This window comes from Coloeus monedula (assembly GCF_965178545.1).
Source record: "Coloeus monedula genome assembly, chromosome: Z".
Classification (NCBI taxonomy): Eukaryota; Metazoa; Chordata; class Aves; order Passeriformes; family Corvidae; genus Coloeus; species Coloeus monedula.
Window position 1 is genome coordinate 12,813,188 of NC_138822.1, and position 23,745 is coordinate 12,836,932.

Genomic DNA, 23,745 nt, shown 5'->3' on the forward strand with positions numbered 1-23,745 from the left:
GCACCTGAAGAAATAGTAAAATTTTTTTGTCATATCCCAATCAGATGAACTCCCTATGTCAGACTGGCACTTAAATATTTCTTAGTGTACAAAGTTTTTTCAGGTTTTCACATTCTTTCAGAAAGAGTTGGACACACATGTTGATGAATCCAGATGTACCTACCAGAATAAAGTATTAAAGATACCCTTTCAGTTCTTCAAATTGGCAGCATAATCAGAGGACAGAGATCACAATTTAAAAGCACAGTATTTTATTCTCTCCAGAAATTTTCATATTATGCTTACAACTGATTGGCTCTTCCAGCTACCTGATACAGTGATGAATTTGTGAAGTCTCTTCAAGTTCAAAAATCTTTTACTTTGTCTCAGTTGAGATGTATTTGACAATATAGAACCTTTCTTTTGACAACCAAATTCTCAAATAAAGTACCCTCTTTCACATACAAAAAAGTCCTTCCAAACCCCCCTCAAAAGAATCTGTACCATTCTGACAGGGCACAAATTATGTTCCTAAAAACCCTTCCTTCATGTTAGGGTGTATTTCATGAATGGGGGCACTACATAATGGGATTTATGAACAAACACTATATGGCCATCACATTAATCAACAGACAGCACACAGAATGAATGAAGCAATCTTGATTGTTCTAAGATGGCAAATAATAGCAGTTGCAATTTTGTAGGATGCAAAGGATATGGACAGAATAACAAAAATGTTCAAACAGCAGTTGGAAAAAAATTTTTTTTGAATCTCCATTTACATATAGTCTAGTCATCAAATTTAATCTTTTTCCCCTGGAATACTGTAATTTGAGACATTTGCTCTCTGCGTCTCCTGCTTGCTTCCCATGAAGGATGAAGAGGCTGCTCCAAACATGCTTTCTTATTGTTGCCTTTAATACCCACTGAAGTTTTTGCAAATGGTTTCTTCTTGAGCTTTGTTTCATTTTTAAGAAAACCTGTGCAAGTACAAAACAAAACATTAACTACATCATGAATCTTCATAAAAGTATGCAAACTACCTTGGGATTCCAGATCTTTTCAAAAATTTCATAGTGAGCTATGGGGAACACAGTCATTTGAATATTCACAGCAAGATTTCTTCATCTTGCAGCCCAGTAAATTGCCACTTGGTAGACTGCAGATACTTAAGATTTATTAATACTGACTACACTCAAAATTTGTGTAGACAAATATTAAGCACAGTCTAAACATTTTGCATCACAATAAGCTAATGAGCGTTACACAATACAGCTCAATATGATTGAAATTATATCCTCCATCCAATTAATTCCAAAATGGTACCACAGACTACAAATGGAATAGAATATTCCATATTCAGGATCTATTGAAGCAATTACTTATGAGACAAGGTAATAGTTACATACAACTATATATATATAAATATAACCTTTACCTGTGTACAAGTAACACTAACCGCTTGACAGACAGAAAAGCACTTTCCTGTGTAAACTTTATGTCAAGTACTTCTAATATGAAAAAATATAAAATAGCAGACAATATCCACAGACTAAAATGAGAGCTCAGTGGTTTGACCACTTTAACAACAAATGTTAAAATATGTGCCACATAATTGAAAAGAAACAAAGTACAGCCCATCATGAATAGACTGCAGAAACAACAGAATTTCAAAATGTTTTTTTCTCTCATAATTTTACCAGGTTAAGTAATACATACCTGTTCTTTCATTTTTGAGAGGCTGGTCTTTAGCATTTCTAAAAACAAAAAAAGATAAATTAAGATTTTTTTAAGGAACTTGTAAGATTACAAACACCTGTGAATAAAGAATCATCATCACCAAAACACTCAGGCTGTAACTTTTCAAACATAACATGCAAGCCTTGTCAATATTGCTGCACCCATGTTAATAAAGAAGTAGAAAGACAAGTATTCAGAAGTGATTGAATTTGGGTGTAGATCTAGTTAGGAATGCTATGCATCCATCAGCACTACTGTGAATATAAAAAATATGCACTGTCAAGGAAGCTTAAGAAGACTGGTGAGTAGTTTCTGTGAAAATGTTCTAAGGTTTAATGGGCTGAAATTCTCTTTGTTTAATAAGGGCTACTAAAAATCACAACCATTTCCATTACTGCGAAGGAGGGAAGGAATGGAAAACATAACACAGGGAAAAGGTTTACCTTCTTCTGTTCTGAGAGTTCTGGTTGGTGGTAGACAACGAACTGCAGAACACTGATTCCAGCTTGCTTGCTTTTGCAAGTGGCTTTCTCTCTTCCATGATCAAATCTTGTGCTATCCCAGGCACTGTGCTCTTTTCTGTCTTCACTGTGTTTTTCTGAAGCCTATCCTTCTCTTTTGTTGAAGAAAAATTATTAACTGCTGCTACTTTTTTTTTTTTTTTTACTTTGCCAATGAAGAAGTCATCATTGCTGTCACTGTCAGAATCTGATGACTCATTATAAAACCTCTCTTCAGTACTATCATCAAAGTACTCCTTTTTACTGGGATGCTCTTGGTCACTATCATCAATTATTTCTTTTATTGCATTTAATTTGTTCATACTCAGATTTTCTTTCCTTTTTTGATAGTCAAGTTTCTTTCCTGTTTTATTTTGAGTGACTGCTTGCATTTCTACTGCCTGAAATGAAGATTCTTCTGGAGTATATGCTCCCTCCATTTCCACAGTTTTCTGCTCAGATTCACTCTCACAGAGTTCTTCAACCACCTTGTCAGCTTCTATTTTCATGGCTGGCTTTTTTTTGTGTTCACATCCTTGCTGTTTTTGAGGTAGCTTAGGAGCTTGGTCATCCAAGCTGCTCTTGGAATGTTGTGCTGATTTAGGCTGTTCTTCTGACTTATCCTTTTTCATAGGAGTGGCTTTGTCTGGGTTCTTTCTTGCATCCTTAAAAGCTTTAACAGCAGCTGTACAAAGGGCAGAAAAACATTTTGTTTCAGCTACACATGAATTTAGGCAAGTTATTTTTATATAATAAAACATTTTTACAACTTGTATGTGTTGTATTGAGCTTACTTTGAATGTCCTTATCAATTATTCCCTGAACACATGAGGCAAGAAATACCTTAGAATACAGTATCAACAAAAGTGAAGGAAAAACCTTGAAAATATTATCTATTAAATATGCTATAAGATTTGGGTTGAAGTGTGAACTTTGCTTTCCAAAAATAATCTGCAGCTGATAATCATGTTCACTTTGTGTGTAAAATTGCAAACTAATATTAAATTGCATATATATAATTAAATGAGTATTTGATAGCTCTGTTATTAAGAAAGTAACTTTGTGACATTACTGCTAGGACTTGACCCTTTTTAACATCAATTTTAGGTGGAAAATTCCAGTTTCAAGAGAAAAAGAGAAAACCTAAATAATCAGGAAAGATACCCTAAGGATTCCTGGGACAGTTTTCAGGGAAGACTAAGAAAGTAATTTGTAAAACCTTTTACAACCCAGCTGTAATGATCTATTTATGTTCCTACTTAATTTAGAAATACTCCATTGCATCTATCAGATTTTCAGAATTCCCATTATATGCTCTGTTTGTTCAACACCCTGTATTAAATAAATGTCATACTGTATACTGTCACATACAAGCCCATTTCAACCAATATAAATGGTTTCAAGTTTGTGGCTTGGTTCACTGCAGCTAGTTAGGCTTTTTACAAGAACTTTTAGTTTTGTGAGTCTTTTACTTTTGTTCACACCAGAAATATACATGAACAAGGTAACACACCGGTAAGCTACAGATGTAATAAACAATTCAATAAAATGTTTCATACCTTTAAGTTCAAGAAATCTGGGCTTCAAGGTGGGGTGTGTTGCAAGTCTTGCCATGGCTCGCTCAGCTGCAGTACAATTTGGCTACAAAGGAAAAATTCAAAGGCGTGAGGTCAACAGAACAGTCAACTTACACAGGTCTGTGTCAGTTACGCTACAATGCGTACTAATGTGATTCTCACCATGAACTGAACAAGAGGAAAGCTTATGACACTAACAGTATTTTATTTTTCATGCATTACCGTCATTCTAAATGCAGAAAAATCTGGCTGCCTAAACACTGACTGAAACGTAGCAGACATACATGTGCTATTTCTCAGGTACTGAACAGGGATAACGTGACTTATGGTTTTTTTTAAAGCATACCAGATACATCGTTCACTGATTTTACATTTACTATTTCATACAAGAGCAAAGAAAATTCATGAATCCACCAAATAAAGATCATCATACTGGTAGAAGGCATTCTGCTTGAAGGAATGCAACAGCCTGCTAGAAGTACCGTATTGATGCCACAAAAGTTGGCATAATTACAAAGCAGATATTGAAGGAATATACGTAAAACGTGACTGAAAGGCAAGGTCTAACTTGACCACAAAGACAAGCCTGAATGTGATGTGATGTGATAGAATACTGGAACTCTGCAAACTGATTCAAAGAAGAAATACGATCTTCTTGCTTCAATTTGACAAAAAAAAAAAAAAAAAAAAAAGATTCTTGTCATCGCTCTGCTTGAACAACAAAATGAAAAGTATCTAAGACTTTCCCAAAGACAGCTCTGTCTTCTGTTTTGTTTTTTTCTGTGTGATTTTTTGTTTGTTTCTTTTCTTCTTCTTTGAAAGGAAGAAAAGTAGGTCTAACACATTTGTAAAATACAAATTTAGCAAGAAGATTTCTTAAAGCCTGGAGCTGAATTCTCTGGGAGAGTGGAAAAGACATACCTTTCTCTCTTCCTCCTAGTGATGCTGCAATGAATAAATGTTCAAATTGTTTCTGTGATTTGAGCTTTGTGCTACAGGAAGTATCACAGCAGAAGCCACCAGAACACCAACAGATGATGATATTCATAAAGAACCAGGCAAGTGCCCTGTGACCCAACCTGAGCTGATTTTGGGGCCATCAGCTCAACAGAGCATGCTGCCTCTCCTGTCCTAAGCAATCACCACAGCAGATGGAGCCCAAGCCACAGGTGTTACCTCGCAGGGAACAAGGAGTAGAAGTGGTACTGGCTCTACCCTACGATGGAGTTAACATGCTTTGTAGCAGACAAGATGGTGCTGTGTTTTGGATTTGTGACTAAAAACATTTAGAGTTGGTAACACACCAATGTTTTAGTTACTGCTAAGCAGTGCTTGCACAGCATCAAGGCCTTCTCTGTTTCTTGCTCTACTCCTGCAACAGGCAAGAAACATCCCTGGGTACAGCTCATCCACATGTACCGAAAGGACATCAAGTCATTTTCAAGTCATGCTTAGCAATAAAAACTTGAGGCAAGGAAAAGGTACGGGGAGATGTTTATGGTTATGACATATATCTTCCCAACTAACCATTACATGAAGCCCTGCACTCTGGGACGTGGCTAAACGTCTACCTGCCAATGGGAAGTAGTGAATAAATTCCTTGTTCTTCTTTCCTTCCACATACAGCTTTGATTCACACATTGAACTGTCTTTATCTCAAGATAGAGGTTTTCCTGACTTCTGCTCTTGCGATGCTCTCCCCATCCCGCAGGGGTGGGGTGAGTAAGCAGCTGCTGGGTGCTTAGCTGTTGGCTGGGGTCAAACTACCAGGACACACATGCTACCCAAAACATGAGCAATTCACGTTTCAAGTAGCTGATGTGATCCACTTAAGAGTGCTCAGTGGTGAATTGAGGGGTTTTCAGCCACTGGGAGCTGGCAGAAGGGGGTTTTGCCCCTTGCATGCCGACACAAAGAAGCCCAGAGGTCAGTGCTGAAACCCCTCTGGAAGGCAGCACTCAGTGCCCAGCACACAATGAAAAAGGGGTAGAGCTCCTCACCCTGAAGGGGCTGTATCTTCCTGTGTCTGTTAAGCAGGCACGCAGGCAAAGGCAAAGAAGTAAAGACAGGGGACTCTCCATGTGTGTTCCATGCAGGCTTATTCCCATGAAAAGACAGGGACGAAGAGGCCAATTGGTGGGAGGGTCCAGGGATCTTTTACGGGGTACAGAATAGGTGGGGAAAGGGATCTCAGCCAATGGGATAGAGACAAGCAGGTGGGATTGACAGGAAGGGAACCAATGGGAACAACACATAAGAGGGACTCAGGAAAGGATCCAATGGGGCATCGAGGAACAAGGAACTTTCTAGAACTAATACATATTAAAGACAGGAAATGAACATACCTGACTTCATACATCACACAGGGAGACAAAGTATTAACCAATCAGGGGAAAACATGCAAAAGACAAAACAAGGGAATCATGGGTTCTCACCATGACTGAAGTTACATGCCAAACTTGGGTTGCTGACCACCATAGGTGGTTGTCTGAGTTCTCCTCAGGAGAAACAGTGGCTGGAGCCACCTGCACCGCCACACTGAATGTTACTTGTTTGCATGTCCATTTTCTTACAGCAGAACCATGTAACTATAAACAGTTATATATTCATTGCACAAAGATAGATGGGACACTTCCACCAACTGCTAGTGCAGGAGACTCACTCTCAGTGCTTTGGTCTCAATGAAATAGAGCAAAAGAAGGCACTACAAATACACTGGAGTCAGTACGTCTAAATGCAGAAGCATTTAATTGGTTTGCCAACAATAAATCTTCTTCCTCAACCAGTGCAAAACAAATCCCATTCTGTAATTCCTTTGCCACAGTTTTAGAGCTTACAAAATATACTCTATGGTCAGCCATATTTCATGTTTGAAGCGTAGAGCATCTCGGAATTCTAGTACTTTCCCTTCCCTCAAGTCTCTGCTACTACAACATTATTTTTTCAGGTCAAGAAAAACTGGAAAAATATTTTTTCTGAAGACTGTCTACAGAACTATGAACACTCACCAGAAGGGACAGGTCAAAAGATGGGTCTATTTCCAAGGGCCACAGACTGGCTTATTTCCAGGCTAGCCTAGCTCTGAGAACTTGGAATCTGAATTTTGATCCCCAGACAGTGCTGCATGCTGCCACCAGATTCTTGGGACAGAATGCTTACATTTCTGAAGATCATATGCTATTTTCTTTGGAGATTTTCCTATAGCTGGAAAATCTATTTCTGAACTTAATTAATACACTTTTTCCCTCAGCTACTTCCTGTGGTTTTGAAAGAATATACCATGAAGTTCAGAAAGCAACAGCAGCTTCTGTGCAACATCTGGTGTCCTTTAATTCAAATATTTATAGAAAGGCTTTAAGCATATATAGGCAAATCCATATGGAATAACCACATTTTTTTCCTTTCAGCAAAATACTTCACAAACACTACTCACACTGATAGCCAGCAGTTAACAAACATACAATATGATACTCACATTCTCTAAAATGTCTCATTGGTTTTTTGGTTTTGCTTTGGTTTTGGTTTTTTTTGTCACAGCCCATGCTCAATTTATTTTTCGTCAAGTATTTTCCAGTATATAAAACGTTATAGAAATATAAACAGTACAGAAAAAAAAACTTAACAAATGTCAACTGTCTTTACAAGCAAGAACATCCTCCCCCCACCATTCCTGTCCCTTGAATGTTTAATTAGATACTAGAATTGTACACCTTTATTCTGACACACTTCTGCTACTTCTTGTATTATTTTGCACTAATATTTTTACGCAAGAATGTGCTAGTACTTTCTACAGGAACATTCTTCCTCCTTCAGTGTGCAAACGAGGCACTGCAAAGTGAAGAAAGAAACAGAGCAGTGTATGGTCACACTTTGCAGTGAGAAGATTGAAGTTACTGTGCTGGTTGAGGCTGAGGTAGGATAATTTTCTTCACAGTGGCTAATACAGGGCTGTATTTTGGATTAGTGCTGAACACAGGGTTGATAACACAGAGTTGTATTTGTTATTGCTGATCAGGGCTCACACAGAGCCAAGGCCTTTTCTGCTGTTTGTACTTCCACACTGGTGAGGGAGTTCGGGGTACATGGGAGGCTGGGAGGAGACACAGATGGGACAGGGGACCCCAACTGACCAAAGGGATATTCCAGACCATGTGACATCATGGTCAGTACAGAAAGTGGGGGGAAGAAGGAGGAAGGGGGGGACATTTGGAGTGATGGTGTTTGTCTTCTGAATTCACTGTCATGTCTAATGGGGCTCTGCTCTCCTGGAGATGGCTGAACACCTGCCTGCCCGTGGGAAGCACTGAATTCATTCCTTGTTTTGCTTTGCTATTGTGCACAGCTTTTGCTTTCCCTATTAATCTGTCTTTATCCCAGCCTGTGAGTTTTCTGGCTTTTATTCTTCCAATTCTCTCCCTGATCCTGCTGGTGCAGGAGTGAGTGAGCAACTAACTGCATGGCACTTGGTGTTGGCTGGGGTTAAACCATGACAGTTACATACAGAACCACCTGAAGTCAGTCTCCTCTAACAGTCTATCTTGGTAAATAATGCATTATTTCTGTAAATAATATTAAAAACATCTATTGTCAAACACACATATAAGCCCCACATAAGAGAAACTTGGCAAAACGTGGCAATGACTGTGAAGAGAATGGACATTAAAAAGTTGTGAAGATAAAAGCAGATTCACAATTAAAGTTTTGAGATGTGCTGAAACAGGGGTCAGAAGTATGGAATGGCTCTGAAACCTAGCACCACAGGATCAAAAGAAGGAGCAGTGTGATGTAAACGTCAGGTAGAAGCTGTGTGGGTAGAACCTGCTTCATACAATGCAGGTAATAAAGGGAGAATGAGAAACTGTCTCATAGTCTCGAGGTAGATGGGATTGCAGAAGCAGAATGGTATGCCTTGGTACTACGCCTGAGACAGTAGAGCTTCAGGATGAACTAAAGGACAGAAACCTGTGATTAATTCCAGAACATGAAATGGAGACTTTTGACCATCACTTTATGCTGATTAATCTTTCTGTTCCAAGACTACTTTTGTCTGTACCCGCTCTGCCATAGTTATAATCAGTAAAATGAAAGAGGTCATACTTTTGCTCTTCAGTTGACTTTTACACAAAAGGGAATTGCCTCATTACAGATCTCATCGGAAACAAGACTGTAAGTAGAAGCATATACTACTATAAGGACAACAACTAGAGTTTCACCTGCGTGAGAGTGCTGCCAAACTGGTAATGCTTGGTGGCGCTGCATCTGTCATTAGTCAGTTATTTAAAACAATGACACTGAAATGGAGAGAGTCAGAAGCCCCACTGACAAGTATGCAGTACATGTCAAAAACCATAACACAGAAACCAGCCTTGCAGAATGTCATACTAGTTTCTAAACTATCTAAAAGTGCAATGTAATGTCAAATGTTAACAAGACCCCAATAAAAAAAAAAAAAAAAAACCACAGACAATACTAACCAGAGTAAGCATTAAAAAAATAACATCCAATTCAGAGCCAAAACAAGATGTCATTGCAATATCCTTCACAGCAGCTTGGGAGAAGAGCTCTCTATTAAAAAACAGCAAAAACCAAACAAACAACTAGAAAACCTGTTAATCCACACATTCTTTACAAAACTCTAACTAGTTACAGCTGTCCTTCATAACAAGAGATGTGATTAATGTGAAGTCACAGGGTGGTTGAAGGTGCCAAATCATGGCTGCCACCCAAGTCCACACCATGACCTCATACTACTTTGGAACAAGACTTGAGAGAAGTTACTTTCTGACCGTGAAATGCAGCTAGTTCTCTCTCTTGCTTTATGTCTGTAAGACACACAGCATGTGATTTGTGGCCATCAGATATGGTGAAGACTTTGGTATGGGATGCAACTGTTAATGGCAGCACTGCCGTCTCTCAGCTCCCGACAGCAAGAGGTTGGTTGCTGTGTCTCACATTAATGATGACAAATGATGACAAATTATTTACTCATCATCTGCCAAAACCTGTCATTTTTATAATAAACTATTACTTTGTTTTCACTCAAGCTTTAACAATTTTCAACATAACACCAAAATGATCATACAGGTGTTATGAAGTAGCAGTTATAAAATAGCATGACAGCTGAGAAGTTCTTACAGAAATACATTCTTTATGGATCTCAGGAAATTGTCCTAGCTTCAGAAGAATTTTTTTAATTGGATCATATACAATTTTTAAAATAGGCTGATGAAAAATTTCCATTTGAAGCTAAAAAAAAGTCTTAACAGATCTAAAACCCTTGCAAAAACTCATCAAGACCATGTTCTGTGATAGAACTACAGAATTAAAACTGAACAATTTCTTACAAAACATCGAGATATATAAAGCAAACTTGTTTATTATTCTTTACAATGCTTGCCACAGTTTATATTAATTTACATTGTTTTCTTTTATCATGGTAATTCAGCCATGAAAGTATTTGGATATTTATTCATCTTGAAAGCCGTGGTGGGTCAAGCAGGTGCCCAGTGAAGCTGCTTTATCACTCCCCTCCTCAGGAGAACAAGGGAGAGAAAATACAATGAAAGATTCATGGGTTGAGATAAGGACAGGGAGAGATCACTAATCAATTACCACAATGGGCAAAACAGACTCAACTTGGGAAAGTATTAATAGAATTTATTGCAAATCAAAAAAGAATAGGGTAATGAGAACTAAAACTAAATCTTGAAACACCTTCCCTCCACCCCTCCTTTCTTCCCAGGTTCAACTTCACTTCTCATTTTCTCTATCTCCTCCACCCCAGGGAATGGGGGGCTGTGGGTCAGTTCACCACACATTGTCTCTGCTGCTCCCTCCTCAGCTCCAGTGCCTGAAGCACCTCCTCTGCTCCTTCTTCATGGCTCTTTCTCCCACATATTCTCACTCCTCTCTTCCCTGGCTGCAATTGCTCCTGTGCATTCTACCCCATTCCTTTTTAACTCAGTTATCCCAGAAGTGCTGCTACCATTGCTGAAGGGCTTGGCCAGTGGTGGGTCCATCCTGGAGCCAGCAGGCATTGGCTCCATCTGGCACAGGAGAAGCTTCTGGCAGCTTCTCACAGAAGCTACCCTGACAGCCAACCTGTCTACCAAAATCTTGCCATGCAAACCCAACACAGAAACATTATGAAGAACATTATGAAACTGAAGACCCATGGCAACATGGGCAATGTTTTTGCTCATATGTAGAACTACACCAAGTAGAAGGCAGAAGCCTAGCTGAGCTTGCATTGCTGGCAGCAGCACTGACTCAACTCATCACTGCCTACCACAGACCCTTGAATCCAGCATCAGGGAAGAGCACACGATTCTTCTAAATACTGTAGGTACTTACAGTGCTCTAATTTTATTTGTACATCTGGACCAAAGCTATCCTTTTCCCAGTAGATTTGTTCACTTAGATTCATGTTCATTTCCACATTAACTTTGTCTTGTCTTTTGGCTTGTCTTTTATCAAAAAGAAGTCTGATGTATAAACATGCTTCTGTCATTCCTCCTTTTAAAATAAGAGTTCCAAAATAGGTCATAGATTCAAACAAAAATAGATTATTTGCTGTTCTTTACTACATGCATGGTAAAAAATGCGTACTATCCAAGCATTTTAAGAAGTTTACAAGCTCTTTAAAAAGCCTAGTACTCTGCAAGTGTTAGATGACCATATTTAATGAGTATAAAAGAGTCAATAGTTTCTTTGGGCTAACCTGTCACAATTAATTTAGCCAAGCAAAGAAGTGTGAAGTAAATGCTTATTTTTCAGATTGGAAATGGTCAAAGAAAAATGGAGTGTTTCATCCCAAACTACCCAAGTGATCTACAGCAGAGCCTGGCATAAACCCCAGACCTGCCCAACTAAAAATTATGTACTTAATATTCTACAATTCTTTCCTTCTCTTCATGCAAAAAAACCAATTGCTATGATTGTTTCAATAAAGAAACGTCAGAAGAAAAAAGTCAAGATTCAAGTAAGCATGGATTCTTAATTATTTCCTTATGGAGAACAGGGTCAACTCCAGGTGTAAGTGGATACAGCAAGATTGTGAGAAAATGAAAATGCTTCTAACTCACCTTCGGTTTTTCCAAAGCTAGTAAGGCTATGTGTCTATAATCCTCTCAATTTGGCATCCCACACAAACAATGCACACACTAAAAAAAAAACCAAACTACTTCTTAAGGTTATGAAAGAGGACATAAAGTGAGCACTGTGACGACTCCTCCCCCAGTTGTGATGGTCTAATTCATATCAACACTGAAACCACTGCTGGCATTTAAGAAAACCTAGGGCATGTTGAACATTACTTTATGCTGTAGACAAATGTGGACAAATTGAAAGTGGAAAACACTTGTGAAGTGAGTGCTTCCTAAGTTAGTGTCTAAAAAATATTATTTAGAAATATCAGCAATTAAAAAACCCCCCATAATTTAAATTGCACATCCAGGACAACTGACCAGGATAAAATACATTCAGTATAAAATCAAATGCAAATAATACATGCAGATAAAATCAAACACATAATATATAGTAGTATAAAGGCTACATATTTTTTGCTTTTTTTTTAATATCTAGCTTTCTATAAAATATATGCCTTTCATGTATTTTGACATTTGAACAGCTGAGACACAGTATCGCTATAAAATATATGCATCTTGCCAAACTGCATAAACAATTCTGGGGGACAGCATAGTAAAACAGATGGCACTAAAAAACCCACTCAAACTGCACATAAGAAAACCAAGCAAACATTCTGACCCGAAAAACGCAAGAGACAATCATATTGGGAAATTAAACTGGAAAGCAAAATAAGATGAAATAGAAACCCTGAAACAAAAGATGTACTTCAGGGGGAACAGAAACAAAATACTCCTTGGATAACAGGCAGCAACTGTGAGAAAGAGAAAGTTCTTTGCCACAAAATTCATGCAGTTTTAAGAGAAGATAATGAAATCTGGAAGAAACATCATATACAAATTAAGTTTGACACCAACTATATATATCAGATCTGAAACCACAATTGACTTGTACAAAAAAGTGAAGTTGAGAAATCATTTCTTGTAACTGGCTACTAGAATGAGGGTCTGAAAAATTAAAACAGGCAGCTGTTTCTTAACTCTGAATAGAGAGTTAAGCTGGGTAATACCAAAATGAAATCTCAAAGAACCATTTCTTAGAAAAAAATTAAAAATTTATTATTTATACCTATTTGTTATAGAAAGGAGAGCAGAAACACAAAGGAGACCAACAACACTCAGGCAGTGCTGTAAACCAAGCAGTAAACAGTTCTCTGACTTCATGTTAACCTGAATGCATCTGAACTCCCATGATTCAGCTGTGCACCATGGGCTTGTCCAACGATTGAGTGGAGCTCATGGTAGCAACTAAATTGGTGTGATACAGGGATGAGCTCTGTATTATTAAAACTATTATAATAGGCCAAAAAGTTTAAAACATTCTGTCTTGGATGAACCAAAGAAATCCACTACTCTCCCTATGAGATGTCAATATGCTACAAAACTCTGTACCCAACTACCAGGGATGTAATCTTGAAAAGTCCTTAAAATATTTCACTTTAAAACAGATGCTTAAACCTCCAACTATAACTTGTCAGATGCAGCCTGATACTGCATGGTAAGTATAAGCACATATTAATTTAAGTTTATAGCAGAGAAAGTAGACATAGTTGAGTTCCTCAAATTTAAAACAGATGTAATGCTTCAAAACTAGCTAATGTTTGAAAAACAAGCACCAATTCAATCAGGTATATTTCAGATAACTTAAGATATAAAGGAAAAAAAATTATCCCTGTGGACAAACCATGTCTTGCTCAGACCTTTACATTTACAAGCATTATCACCAAGGAACACACCTATATATAACTAAAATACTGTCAGGTTAATGTCTTCAAACAGAACTCTCAGGAGAGACATGTTTCTGTTCAAAACACTGTTGAAGGAACTAAATATGAGAGCCAGAGGTTTGGAGGCACAGATGACTTAAAAGACGTCACAAGCACTGCACGCACTAATGAGGGTTAGGCTGTGTTATAATATACTACTCAAAACAAGACAGCATTTCTTGGCATACCACATTGCAATTTGTGTGCATGATTGAAAACAGATTTTTTTTCTAACATATATATATGTCTTTCAGCCTTTTTCTGAAAAAGACAATGGAAATACAAATTCAGTTCACTGAAAAACTATTAAAACATCAGAGATAAACATGCCAGTTCTTTGGCACCAAAATGCAGATTTTCCGTTATTAAGTCTATTGACTCAATGCATTCAAGACCTACTCTAATGATAAGCACACATCAGATATATATGTAAGCCCTGGTATTACTAGAGCACATCAGCAGAGAATGGATGTAAAAGAGATGGAAATCCTGGGTGTTCAGATTTTATATCACGTATTTCACCATATGGCACATAGAACCTTTATGCTTAGAGGCTCTCGGGCATCTTTTAGGCTATTACATTATTATTACTACTTAACTCTGGCATGCAGAGTTTTCCTAACGTGTAACCACTGAACCACTCCAATCATTTGGCAGTTATTTGACTTCCAATCCCAAGAAAAACTAGATCATCACCACTTGAAATTTGATGTTGTTCTATTTCCACTAAGTCATCAGTTATCTCCAGTTTCCCGTACTTTGTCTTACCTACCAATACTGCCAGAGAGATGCAATGTGCTGCAAACTTATGCTGTCATTTTACCAAGCTATAACCTTTTTATGTGGATGGTTGTAGCAGCTATATTCTCTGCTGTCCCAATAGATGAGAGTTTTTTTCAAACAGAATTCCAATAATTCAGGAACATCTAATTTTTCTCGTTTTACAGTTAAGTTTTTCAAAGTTCAAGCAATGGTAGCTCTAGCACTTTTCTTCTAGTTTTCCAGTCTTAACAACAGACTGATGGGCTTCATAATGAGCTGAAAGAGCCCACTTAATCCTGTAACTTTTTTTTTTTTTTTTTTTTTTTACATTTTTATAAATATCCATTTCTTATTATTGAGTTGGGCACTTTAAAAACTTACCTGGACAGGAGAGATGGGTGGAAATCAGAATGATATTGCACTTTATTTTTACATGATATATAATGAAAAACTGATCGAGTTTCATTTGTAAAAATAAAAGGAGAATAAGACAGCAGCAGCTGTTTTTCATTTTTAGAAATATCAGGAATGTCAGATTTTTTTTCTGATTTTGCAATGCAATTCTGAGTCACACTACAAAGCAAATATACAGAAAGAGCTTTTCCAGTTAATAATGCACAAGGAACTGTTAGTCTTTAACATTAAGTAATCACATTTGTTTATGTAACATTAAAGACATCTTAACATTTAAAGTTCTCTAAGCAAGCAACCAGAAGAATGTTTAAATTCATGTAAATTCTACCTTATGTTCTCTCTCCCTGCACTTTTCTCCTAGATAGGAGGGCACTATCATAGAGTGCCAACTGTATTGTGCTTCTCAAAACAAGATCAAGAGGTAATAAACTATGACCATTTTTCCCTCCAGGGTACACTGATCTTTCCTTCTCACATACATACACACACAAAAGCCTTCCTACTGGAAGTTAATACTCTTAAAACCAGCTACGGGAACCTCGGCTGAAATTGCTCAATGAGTATCAATTCTCAGAGGATTTACAGACAGATGACAAGACAGAGGAAACATTTTGCTTTGTCATTTGGTTGAGCACATCCATCTCCCTACCCCTTCATGTGGATCAACTTTACAAATGGATTACTTTCCCTATGGATACATAAAATATAAAGATTCTGTCTTTAGTATCCAAAAGAATTAAGAATAACTGAAAACACTGACTCCTATTATCTATCCTAAATGTGTAGCTTCTCTAGTCTCATTGAACATTTTCTGTTCACCATTACCATTCTCACTGGGGCCTGTAGTACATTATTGGTATCCAAGTTTCGTGACAGTTGGAACTTCCACTCAAAACACTTCAGAGAGCTTTTCTTTTCCAGTAATACCTTTGAGCTGTTAAACTACAGTGCTTCACAGAAAAGTACCACTCTCATGCATGTACATCCCACACCATTATCCCTGTAAAGATGGTAAATTGCATTACGTATCTTGAAGACCTGGTGGAAGGAGGGTATCTGTATTATCTGTGATGATGACACATGTCAGGAATTCTAGTGTCCCTCCATTATTGTTTTTGGTGCAAGGGTTAATATGGAAGCATTCATAAGTTACACTCTTTCCCCGTGGCTTAGTATTGGAGGTGTCAATCATCACTGTAGACAGTCTGATTTACCTTCATTACTTATTGGATCAAGCTGTTCTATCCTTGGGCTATGAGAGACATCCTGAAAAGTAGCCCCATGCTCCCTGTATGTCATGTCAATGTTAATCTGATATTCCTCCACACATATAACCTTCCCTATGCTTTTAAATATTCCTTTATGTCCTTCAGAATTTTCAGTGCTGAGAGCCCAGTGCAAATTTGATTATGCTTCAGGTCATCCTTCATTTCCAGCTTTTCCTGGCCCCAAATGTACTACAAATACCTACGTGTCTCATTTTTATACCATATACTCATCCAGGCATTGATATTCTGCCTCATAGGCATTGTATGAGAGTCTGGAAAATATTGTGGAGAAGGAGATTGTGGACATCAGTAACCTGGCCTTTCTTTATTTAAAAAAACCCAACAAAACAACAAAACCAAACCAAACCAAACCAAAAAGTAGCCAAATCAACCACAATACCTTGAGAACCTCTTGTTATGCCACTTTTCTTGTATTTTCTTCAAGGAAAGCATAGAAACAAGACTACTTCTAATATTTTCCTCTATTATTCCCATGACAGCTCGTATCCAGTGAGATACTGATCACACATCACTCAAATACTCATTTAAAATAGAAATGAAAGTTATGAGTTGCTTGTCTTTTGTGAGTGGTGTGACATAAAGCTTTCTGGGACTGAAGGAGTACCACCATGTGCATGTGCAGCACCATGCATCACAACATCACCACCACAGGTATATCTGACTCTAAAAGTACTGCTCTTCCCACTCAGCTTTTCATCCATTATACCCTCACAAGCATATTCATTGTATTTGAATCACCTGGGGATCCAAGCCAAATATCACTCACAAAAATGTGAATCAACTTCCTCTGAGCTTTACTAACAATAATATGCTTGCCCACATTCTGGTCTGGCACATCAAATAAGTGAAATGAGTGTATTCAAATCAAAGGCAATCATACCACTTCTGAGTCTGAGCCTTGTCTAGCCCTTGTACTTTAGCAAACTTAAACAGTTCAGCCAGGCAACAAAATTGAAGAAATACAGCCTCACAGGAATGCAAATGAGTGGTAGAAAGATTCTTGGACTAGCAATTTAAAATTTGAAAGGAGACAGTCCTTTTGTGTCAGAGATAAACAGTATCTCTGTGAAGTACTGCCAAAGTTACTAGCAGTTTATTTCGATACCGAACTTAAAAGAAGACTCTTTCCAGAGTTAACAAAATCAAAGCTGCAGTTAAACTGAGCTCATTGCAATTGCTACTCTGATGTTGAAGATGATGCTAACCTTGGTCTAGTCTACCTCCTTGCTCTCAAACAGTGGCACTACAGTGGAGAATGTATGTCAGCCTAGTTTGAATACGAAGGGGCAACTGAAGAGATCTACTGTTCCAGAGACAGTAAGGAAAGAGTGTGGTGGAGGGAAGGAGTGGCTAACCAAAAGTGGGAGTGACATGGACAGAACCTACTACAACCCTGTAGTCTCCCACTGGAAGCTTGGGGAGGGACTGATACTGGCTGGGCTAGCAGACAGACAGACATTAAACTTTAGCTGCAGCCATAGTAATGGATTCTAGGTTCTAAAATATAGCCTGATGTATATGAAAGCCATGCTAAACAGCTTGGAAATTTGGAATCAAATTTGGTAGATGAGGAACTTTCAGGAAAAGAAAACAATCAGTCACACAGAGAAAGTATTTACACCTGAATGTGATATTCAGTGAACGCAATGTGATATCAATGAATGCAAAATTCTTCACTTCATCAGTAGTCTTAGGAAGACCACAGACATTCCTGTTTAACACTAACATCTGGTGTTTGACACGGAAAATTCTCAGGAAACAGTGGCTTCATACATTTAGTGTAACTTTCATTCAAATGGAGTCAAAATACTCAGGACAAAACAAATTCAGCTCTGTAATACTGATACCCAGCACCAAGACAGTTATTTTAGTCTGTGATGCAGGAAATTGTAGTATTAAATTAATGCAACTCATTTCCAAAAAATATAACATAGTGACAGATGCACCTCTTACAGAGAGAAAAGTCTATCTAGCATCTAATATGCAAATGAGTATCTATTGTTTCATACTGAAATAAGAAGGGAAGGTAACATTTTAACATGTGGCAAAATAAATTGAATATATTATTTTCAGCATAAACACATTGTTGGAGAATAGAAACATCCATGCACCTAGTAAGGCAATCCATTCCTTCTGGAGCAAAAGGAAGTAAGATAACAATGTTACCAATAATTAATACTTATAGAGAAGGGGAACGGGAGTGAGATGGAGATTGTTCATGAAATCCAGGTAGGCAATTAAATCATCAGAGTGTAACAACCAGAATTCATATAAAAAGGAGAATGAAGTTTTTCTTGGATTTCTCAAAAACACCAGCCATTTGCCCCTACACAGGCAAAATCAAACCACAAAATTGCAAAGTATTAATGATAAGCATATTATACAAAGTTTATGGACTATCACATCAGTATCACAAAGAAAATTGATTCATACAGTAGTCCTATCCTTATGGTTTATGTATTGCAAACAAAATATTTCCATAAGCAATGTTAAAAATCCATGTACATAATAATCTACTATTAAAGGCACTAATAACAGAAACAGAAGTTTCACATCTGTAATAACATCTATCCTAATTAGTATGTTTGTGTTATGAGTCGAATTCTTCAGGAGGGCTGGGGGGAGGAGAAGGGAGGAGGTTGTGGAAAAATCCTCTAAACCCCAAACAAAAGACAGCAACTATTTTGTGTCTGATCCAAAGCCTTTGAAGCTAACAACAAGTCTTCAGTTAAAATGCAAAAAACCCCTTTTAGGGGCCCTTTTTATGATTTAGTGCATTTCCTCAGATTAACCCCTACAGAGGGGTTTTTTTAGGTGTTTTCCACTAGGAAAAACATTTTCAAAATAAAGGAATGCAAAGATCACAAGCATAGATTTAGGATTGTCAGATGAAAGAGAAACCTTTGTATTTCTCAAAATTAGGAAATACAGATATGACTGTTCCTCTGTAGTTGCAGATGTGCTTTCTCAAAAATTCTACTTGATTCAGAAATTACATCTTTCTTTTCCTACCACACAGTTTGAAAGTACTAGGAGTATTAAGTTTAAAATTTCCCCAATAAATAAGTGTATTCAGTAGAACAATGTCTTGTGTATTCCTTGAGCAAGAACACTGCCTTGTATCCATCTAATGAGTTACTCTGGGAAAACTGCTGCTCCAATTAATTACTCACTGTTAATTAAAGCCTGAAAGCTAGCAGCCTTTCATAGATTGCCTTTCACATATTGTTGGTGTGAAAAACATTTTCAATATAAATCTAAAAAGAAGAATAAAACCAAAACTAGTATTGTGACTTCTCCACCCTTGCTCCTTTCTTGCATACTGATGAGAGGCTGAGAATTCATAGATGACTCTAAGGCCATCACCTGCATAATTTAAAAAGGACATGAATCTGAGAAATGCTATTTTGATAATAAGATTGAAACACGCTTTTGAAAGAAATAAAGCCAATACATATTTAGCCCTGTAACTTCGTCCTTCCTGTCTGTCCTGTGCAGAAACACCTTTCTACCTTTTTCTCATGTCCTTTTTGCACAACGACTTCCTTAGTCCCACAGCAGAGATCCAGTGAATTCAAGAAGTCTGGGAAGCAGGGTCTTCTCACATGTACCTCAGACAAAGTCTTGTTTGATAAATCACCCTTTCATATTACTGTTAGTATTTTGGTTGGTTCCCCTATCCCAAGTTCATTTAAGTCATATAGGTAAAGTCCCATAGACACTAAATTCACTCACCCCAGAACTTCTAACTATAATGTATCAGTCTGGGCATCTGTTAAAAATATCTGAACCAGAAGCAACACAGCACTAACATAAGCCCTCCAAAATCATGTTAAGGCGAGTTGCCCTCATCAGGCAGCTTAGATTTTAAATGATGAAACTCATACTGTGTATCCAGTTGCTCAGTCAAGTCCTGACATGTCCCCCTATGGCTGTGCATGAGCCGCCTGAGATCCTATTTCTAAAGTCTTTGAATTCCTTTTAAATTCCAAACAAGACAAAGTTGGTTCCTGTACATGAAGCAATCCAAAATAAGCTTGGCAGACCTTAAATTGGCAGGGGGAGGGAGTGAAATGCTTCTAAGGGCTACTAATGACTTACATTTCTGGCCTACAAAAAATTTCTCAACACACTTAGAAACTGTGGCAAGCTTTTCAGAGGGATGTGGCATGGCCCCAAAAAACTCTGAGGATCATAATATACTCAAAATTTGCTGTGCAGAATCCTCTTTGCAGACAAGCATCTGTATGATTCAAACACAACAGGACTGAGCAATGGATGGAAATACAACACTTAACAGGAAAAGGTAGCACTGTTCTCAAGGACCACAGACTAAAGATCAGTGTAAAAGAAGGGAGTACTATGCTCCTAAGGTTATGTGAGAATTGCATCTGAAAGCAAAAAATATAGGTAGTATTTATCATCTGTGAATGCTTGTTGGTATTTCTGCAAGTCAGAACCATGTGCTCAATTCAATCTCTGATAATAATGTCTATTGGTACTCTATTCTTCACTCAAAGTAAAATACAATAGTTAATTTCTGTTTCAACCCTGCTCCCCCAAATCAGTCACTGAATTTTGAAACACATAGACTTTATTTGTTAGAAAAAATTAGAAGTATTTTGACTTAAGGCAAGATGACATATCACTGCTTGTAGCAGAGTTCCATTATGCTGGAATTTTGTTGTTCTGAAGGGTTTAAAACACATGCACTTTTTTCTCATGTGCTATACACCAAAGACTTACTGGAAAAAAGCTAAATGAGATGCTACAATACATTAGTCAATATCTGTTAGCAAAGGCAACAAAACTCACTGTGCTTATGAAGGTGTTTGCAGGTGGACTAACGTCCCCTTTTCCAGAGGAAACAGACCAGATTATACACAAAATTTTCTAATACTGGGAAAACATCAATACATATTAACTTACTTATCCTGCCTATCTTCACCTATCTGAATTACCTTAAAGCTATGTTAGCAACAAGTTGAAGATAACAGTTAAGACTTTGTCAGTTCTCAGTTCAGTTTTCTGCTTGTAATGAATAGCATTATATTAGGATTAGGTTCCAATTTATAACTTCAGTTCAGTGGAGCACAACACTGATGAACCAAGCCTCCCATAACAGTTAGGAATATATGCTGTGTGCAACAGTTCAAAATGCCATCACAGCTGAAAATATGAGTTTAAAATAGGAGCTCTGTGACATGTTTTTCTACTTTTACTAATGTCTGTCAAATATATTTGTGGCAGACAATGCACAGCTTGGTATAGAAAGTTCACAAGGACTTGAAGAAAACCTAGAAAATACAGCTTCTGTTTTTCAACAGCTGTAAATACAATCAACAATATAAAGCCTGGTCAAAGTTGCATGGTAACATTTACTACAAGTTTTACAATACAGTTTATCACCTGTTGGTAACAATGGTGCCAGGTGCAGCAATATTCATATGGATTAAAAATATTTCAGCAGATGTGCATGAAGAACTGTTCACCTGCTGCTTCTTGTAATGCTTTTATGAAAAGTCTTGCATCACAGAGCTCGTGACTCTTGCCAACTCCCCCTGCAACTACATAAATCTGATGTGCTTATTATCAATACAGAGATATTTACAGCTAAATCACAGTAACTCACAGTAAATTGCCACTTAGCACAATTTTATTGTACTTAACTGAAATATATGCAAACTCTTTTAAAATAGAAAACTATGCTTCACTTATTCTGAAAAATGTTGGGGAAACAATAATGAAACATAAAATCTCAGTGAGCAGAAGCAATTAAACAAGTATCTTGACTACATGACCACTATGCAAAACTAATATTCAGCATTCCACAGTGAATTAAAAGCAGATTGCCTTTTGTCAATGAAAACAAACCTATTCTGAAAACGAAAACAGCCACAGGATGTTTTCCTTCAAATACTTTTAAACTCAAGTTAATGAAAAGGTAAACAGTGTGGTCTGTATTTCATGAGACTACAGAATATTGCTAGGGAGAGAAAATCAAATATATTTTTTATTGTATGTTTAATAACTAACTGTGGGAAAATAAGAAATAAAATACTGGAAAATTAACTCCTGCTTAACCACAGAACCGATGCCTTCTTTAGTTGGGGAAATGCTATGGCCAACCAAAAGCAACCAATGAAGTTATGATGGCACAGCCACCACTTGTCAACATACTGTTATAATTAATTGTACATATTCTTCTTCTGCAGTGAGGAGGTTAAAACCTTCTATGGGTTTAAAAAAACATCAGCATTCATCCATCAGCTTGATTTGAAATGTAAGTTCCATCCACTACAAAGTGTGAGATTAACAGAATTCCATTCCTCTGAAAAATGGGACCAGCAGCAAAAAGTAATAGAAACAGCAAAGATCAAAACGCCCAAAAATTCCATGAAGATGCTCACAATTATACATTTTCAAGAACTAAAGCTAAATTAAAGCCTATTTTAAGACTTTAAGTAAATATGAGAAGCATACCATCAGTCGTTACTGTGAATATATAAAAAAACAATGTGGTGAAATAAACCAGGAAGATCAATTATACTCCTTCAGCATTCTTGTCAATAAAATTGCCCTCTTAGTAAATAGAATTCCAACTGTAAACTCATAAATTCCTTTAAAAAAATAACATCAATTATTTAATTTTGGTACTCCTACACTTCATAGAATCAGCATGGTGCATTTGAAATCTTGGCAGAAGAGTCTACTATGGTTAAGTGACTAAACGTCACTGTTTCAATTTATAATCACTCTTCAAAAATTAAATCCCTCTCCACATGTGCTCGCACATTCAAAATCTTCACGTCTGCACCATTTCTAACATTACAGTAACCAGTTTCCGACTACCTCATCTTCACGCTGGAAAATCCTGGTCAAATAAATTTAGAAGAAGAATGCTTTTTAGCTTCATGTCAGTTTATCTGTGACCTTTTCCTTACTCTCTTCTATCATTAAGAGAAGGAAAAACAGTTAAGATGCTTCTACCCAAACACTGATCCAGAAATACCAAATTCCTATGATATTTTCCTATTAACTTGATTTTGCTGACATGAAATATTGAAAAACTTGCTGCATACTATGCTAATAACTGAACTACATCACACATGACTGCCATATGCAACAGCAGAGTTATATTACAAACTAATGATGCCATTACACAAGTAAATGATCCAATTCTACATTAAAACTTACCCTGTGTACTATAAACATTTCAGGTTTCAGCCTTCCTCAGTGGGCCACCCACAAGAATTTAGGATAAAGCAAAAAAAATCATAAAACTTCATGTATTGACATTTTTAAATTCAGAATTGCTTTCTGGCATCACTAATGCAGCATGTCATTTGGAATGGTACTGCTCTCAACCTCAGCTGCTTATTGCAACAAGTGTCTCTCCACTTCTATGTCTTCACTTAATCTCTTACAGACATCGCTAGTTAGACAGTTAATATTTAATACTGTACCATCAGCAGGCTTCAAGAGAAACATTACACTGAAACAAATGAGCCACAGGGGTGTTAGAATTCCACCTTTATTTCAAGCTAACGTTTGTCGTGCTTTGTTTACATGTG

General features: G+C 37.2%; 1 protein-coding gene across 1 annotated transcript in view; it reads right to left on the bottom strand.

Moving 5' to 3' along the window:
- Nucleotides 1–286: 286 nt before the first annotated feature.
- Nucleotides 287–23,745, bottom strand: part of SRFBP1 (serum response factor binding protein 1) — a 67,410-nt gene continuing 43,951 nt past the window's right edge. Inside the window, exons 5-8 of the mRNA XM_082302105.1 lie at nt 3,779–3,860; nt 2,163–2,904; nt 1,699–1,736; nt 287–959 (exon numbers count right to left, since the gene is read on the bottom strand). Of these exons, the coding sequence (XP_082158231.1) occupies nt 769–959; nt 1,699–1,736; nt 2,163–2,904; nt 3,779–3,860 (1,053 nt within the window). The 3' untranslated portion in view covers nt 287–768. The remainder of the gene's footprint in view (nt 960–1,698; nt 1,737–2,162; nt 2,905–3,778; nt 3,861–23,745) is intronic.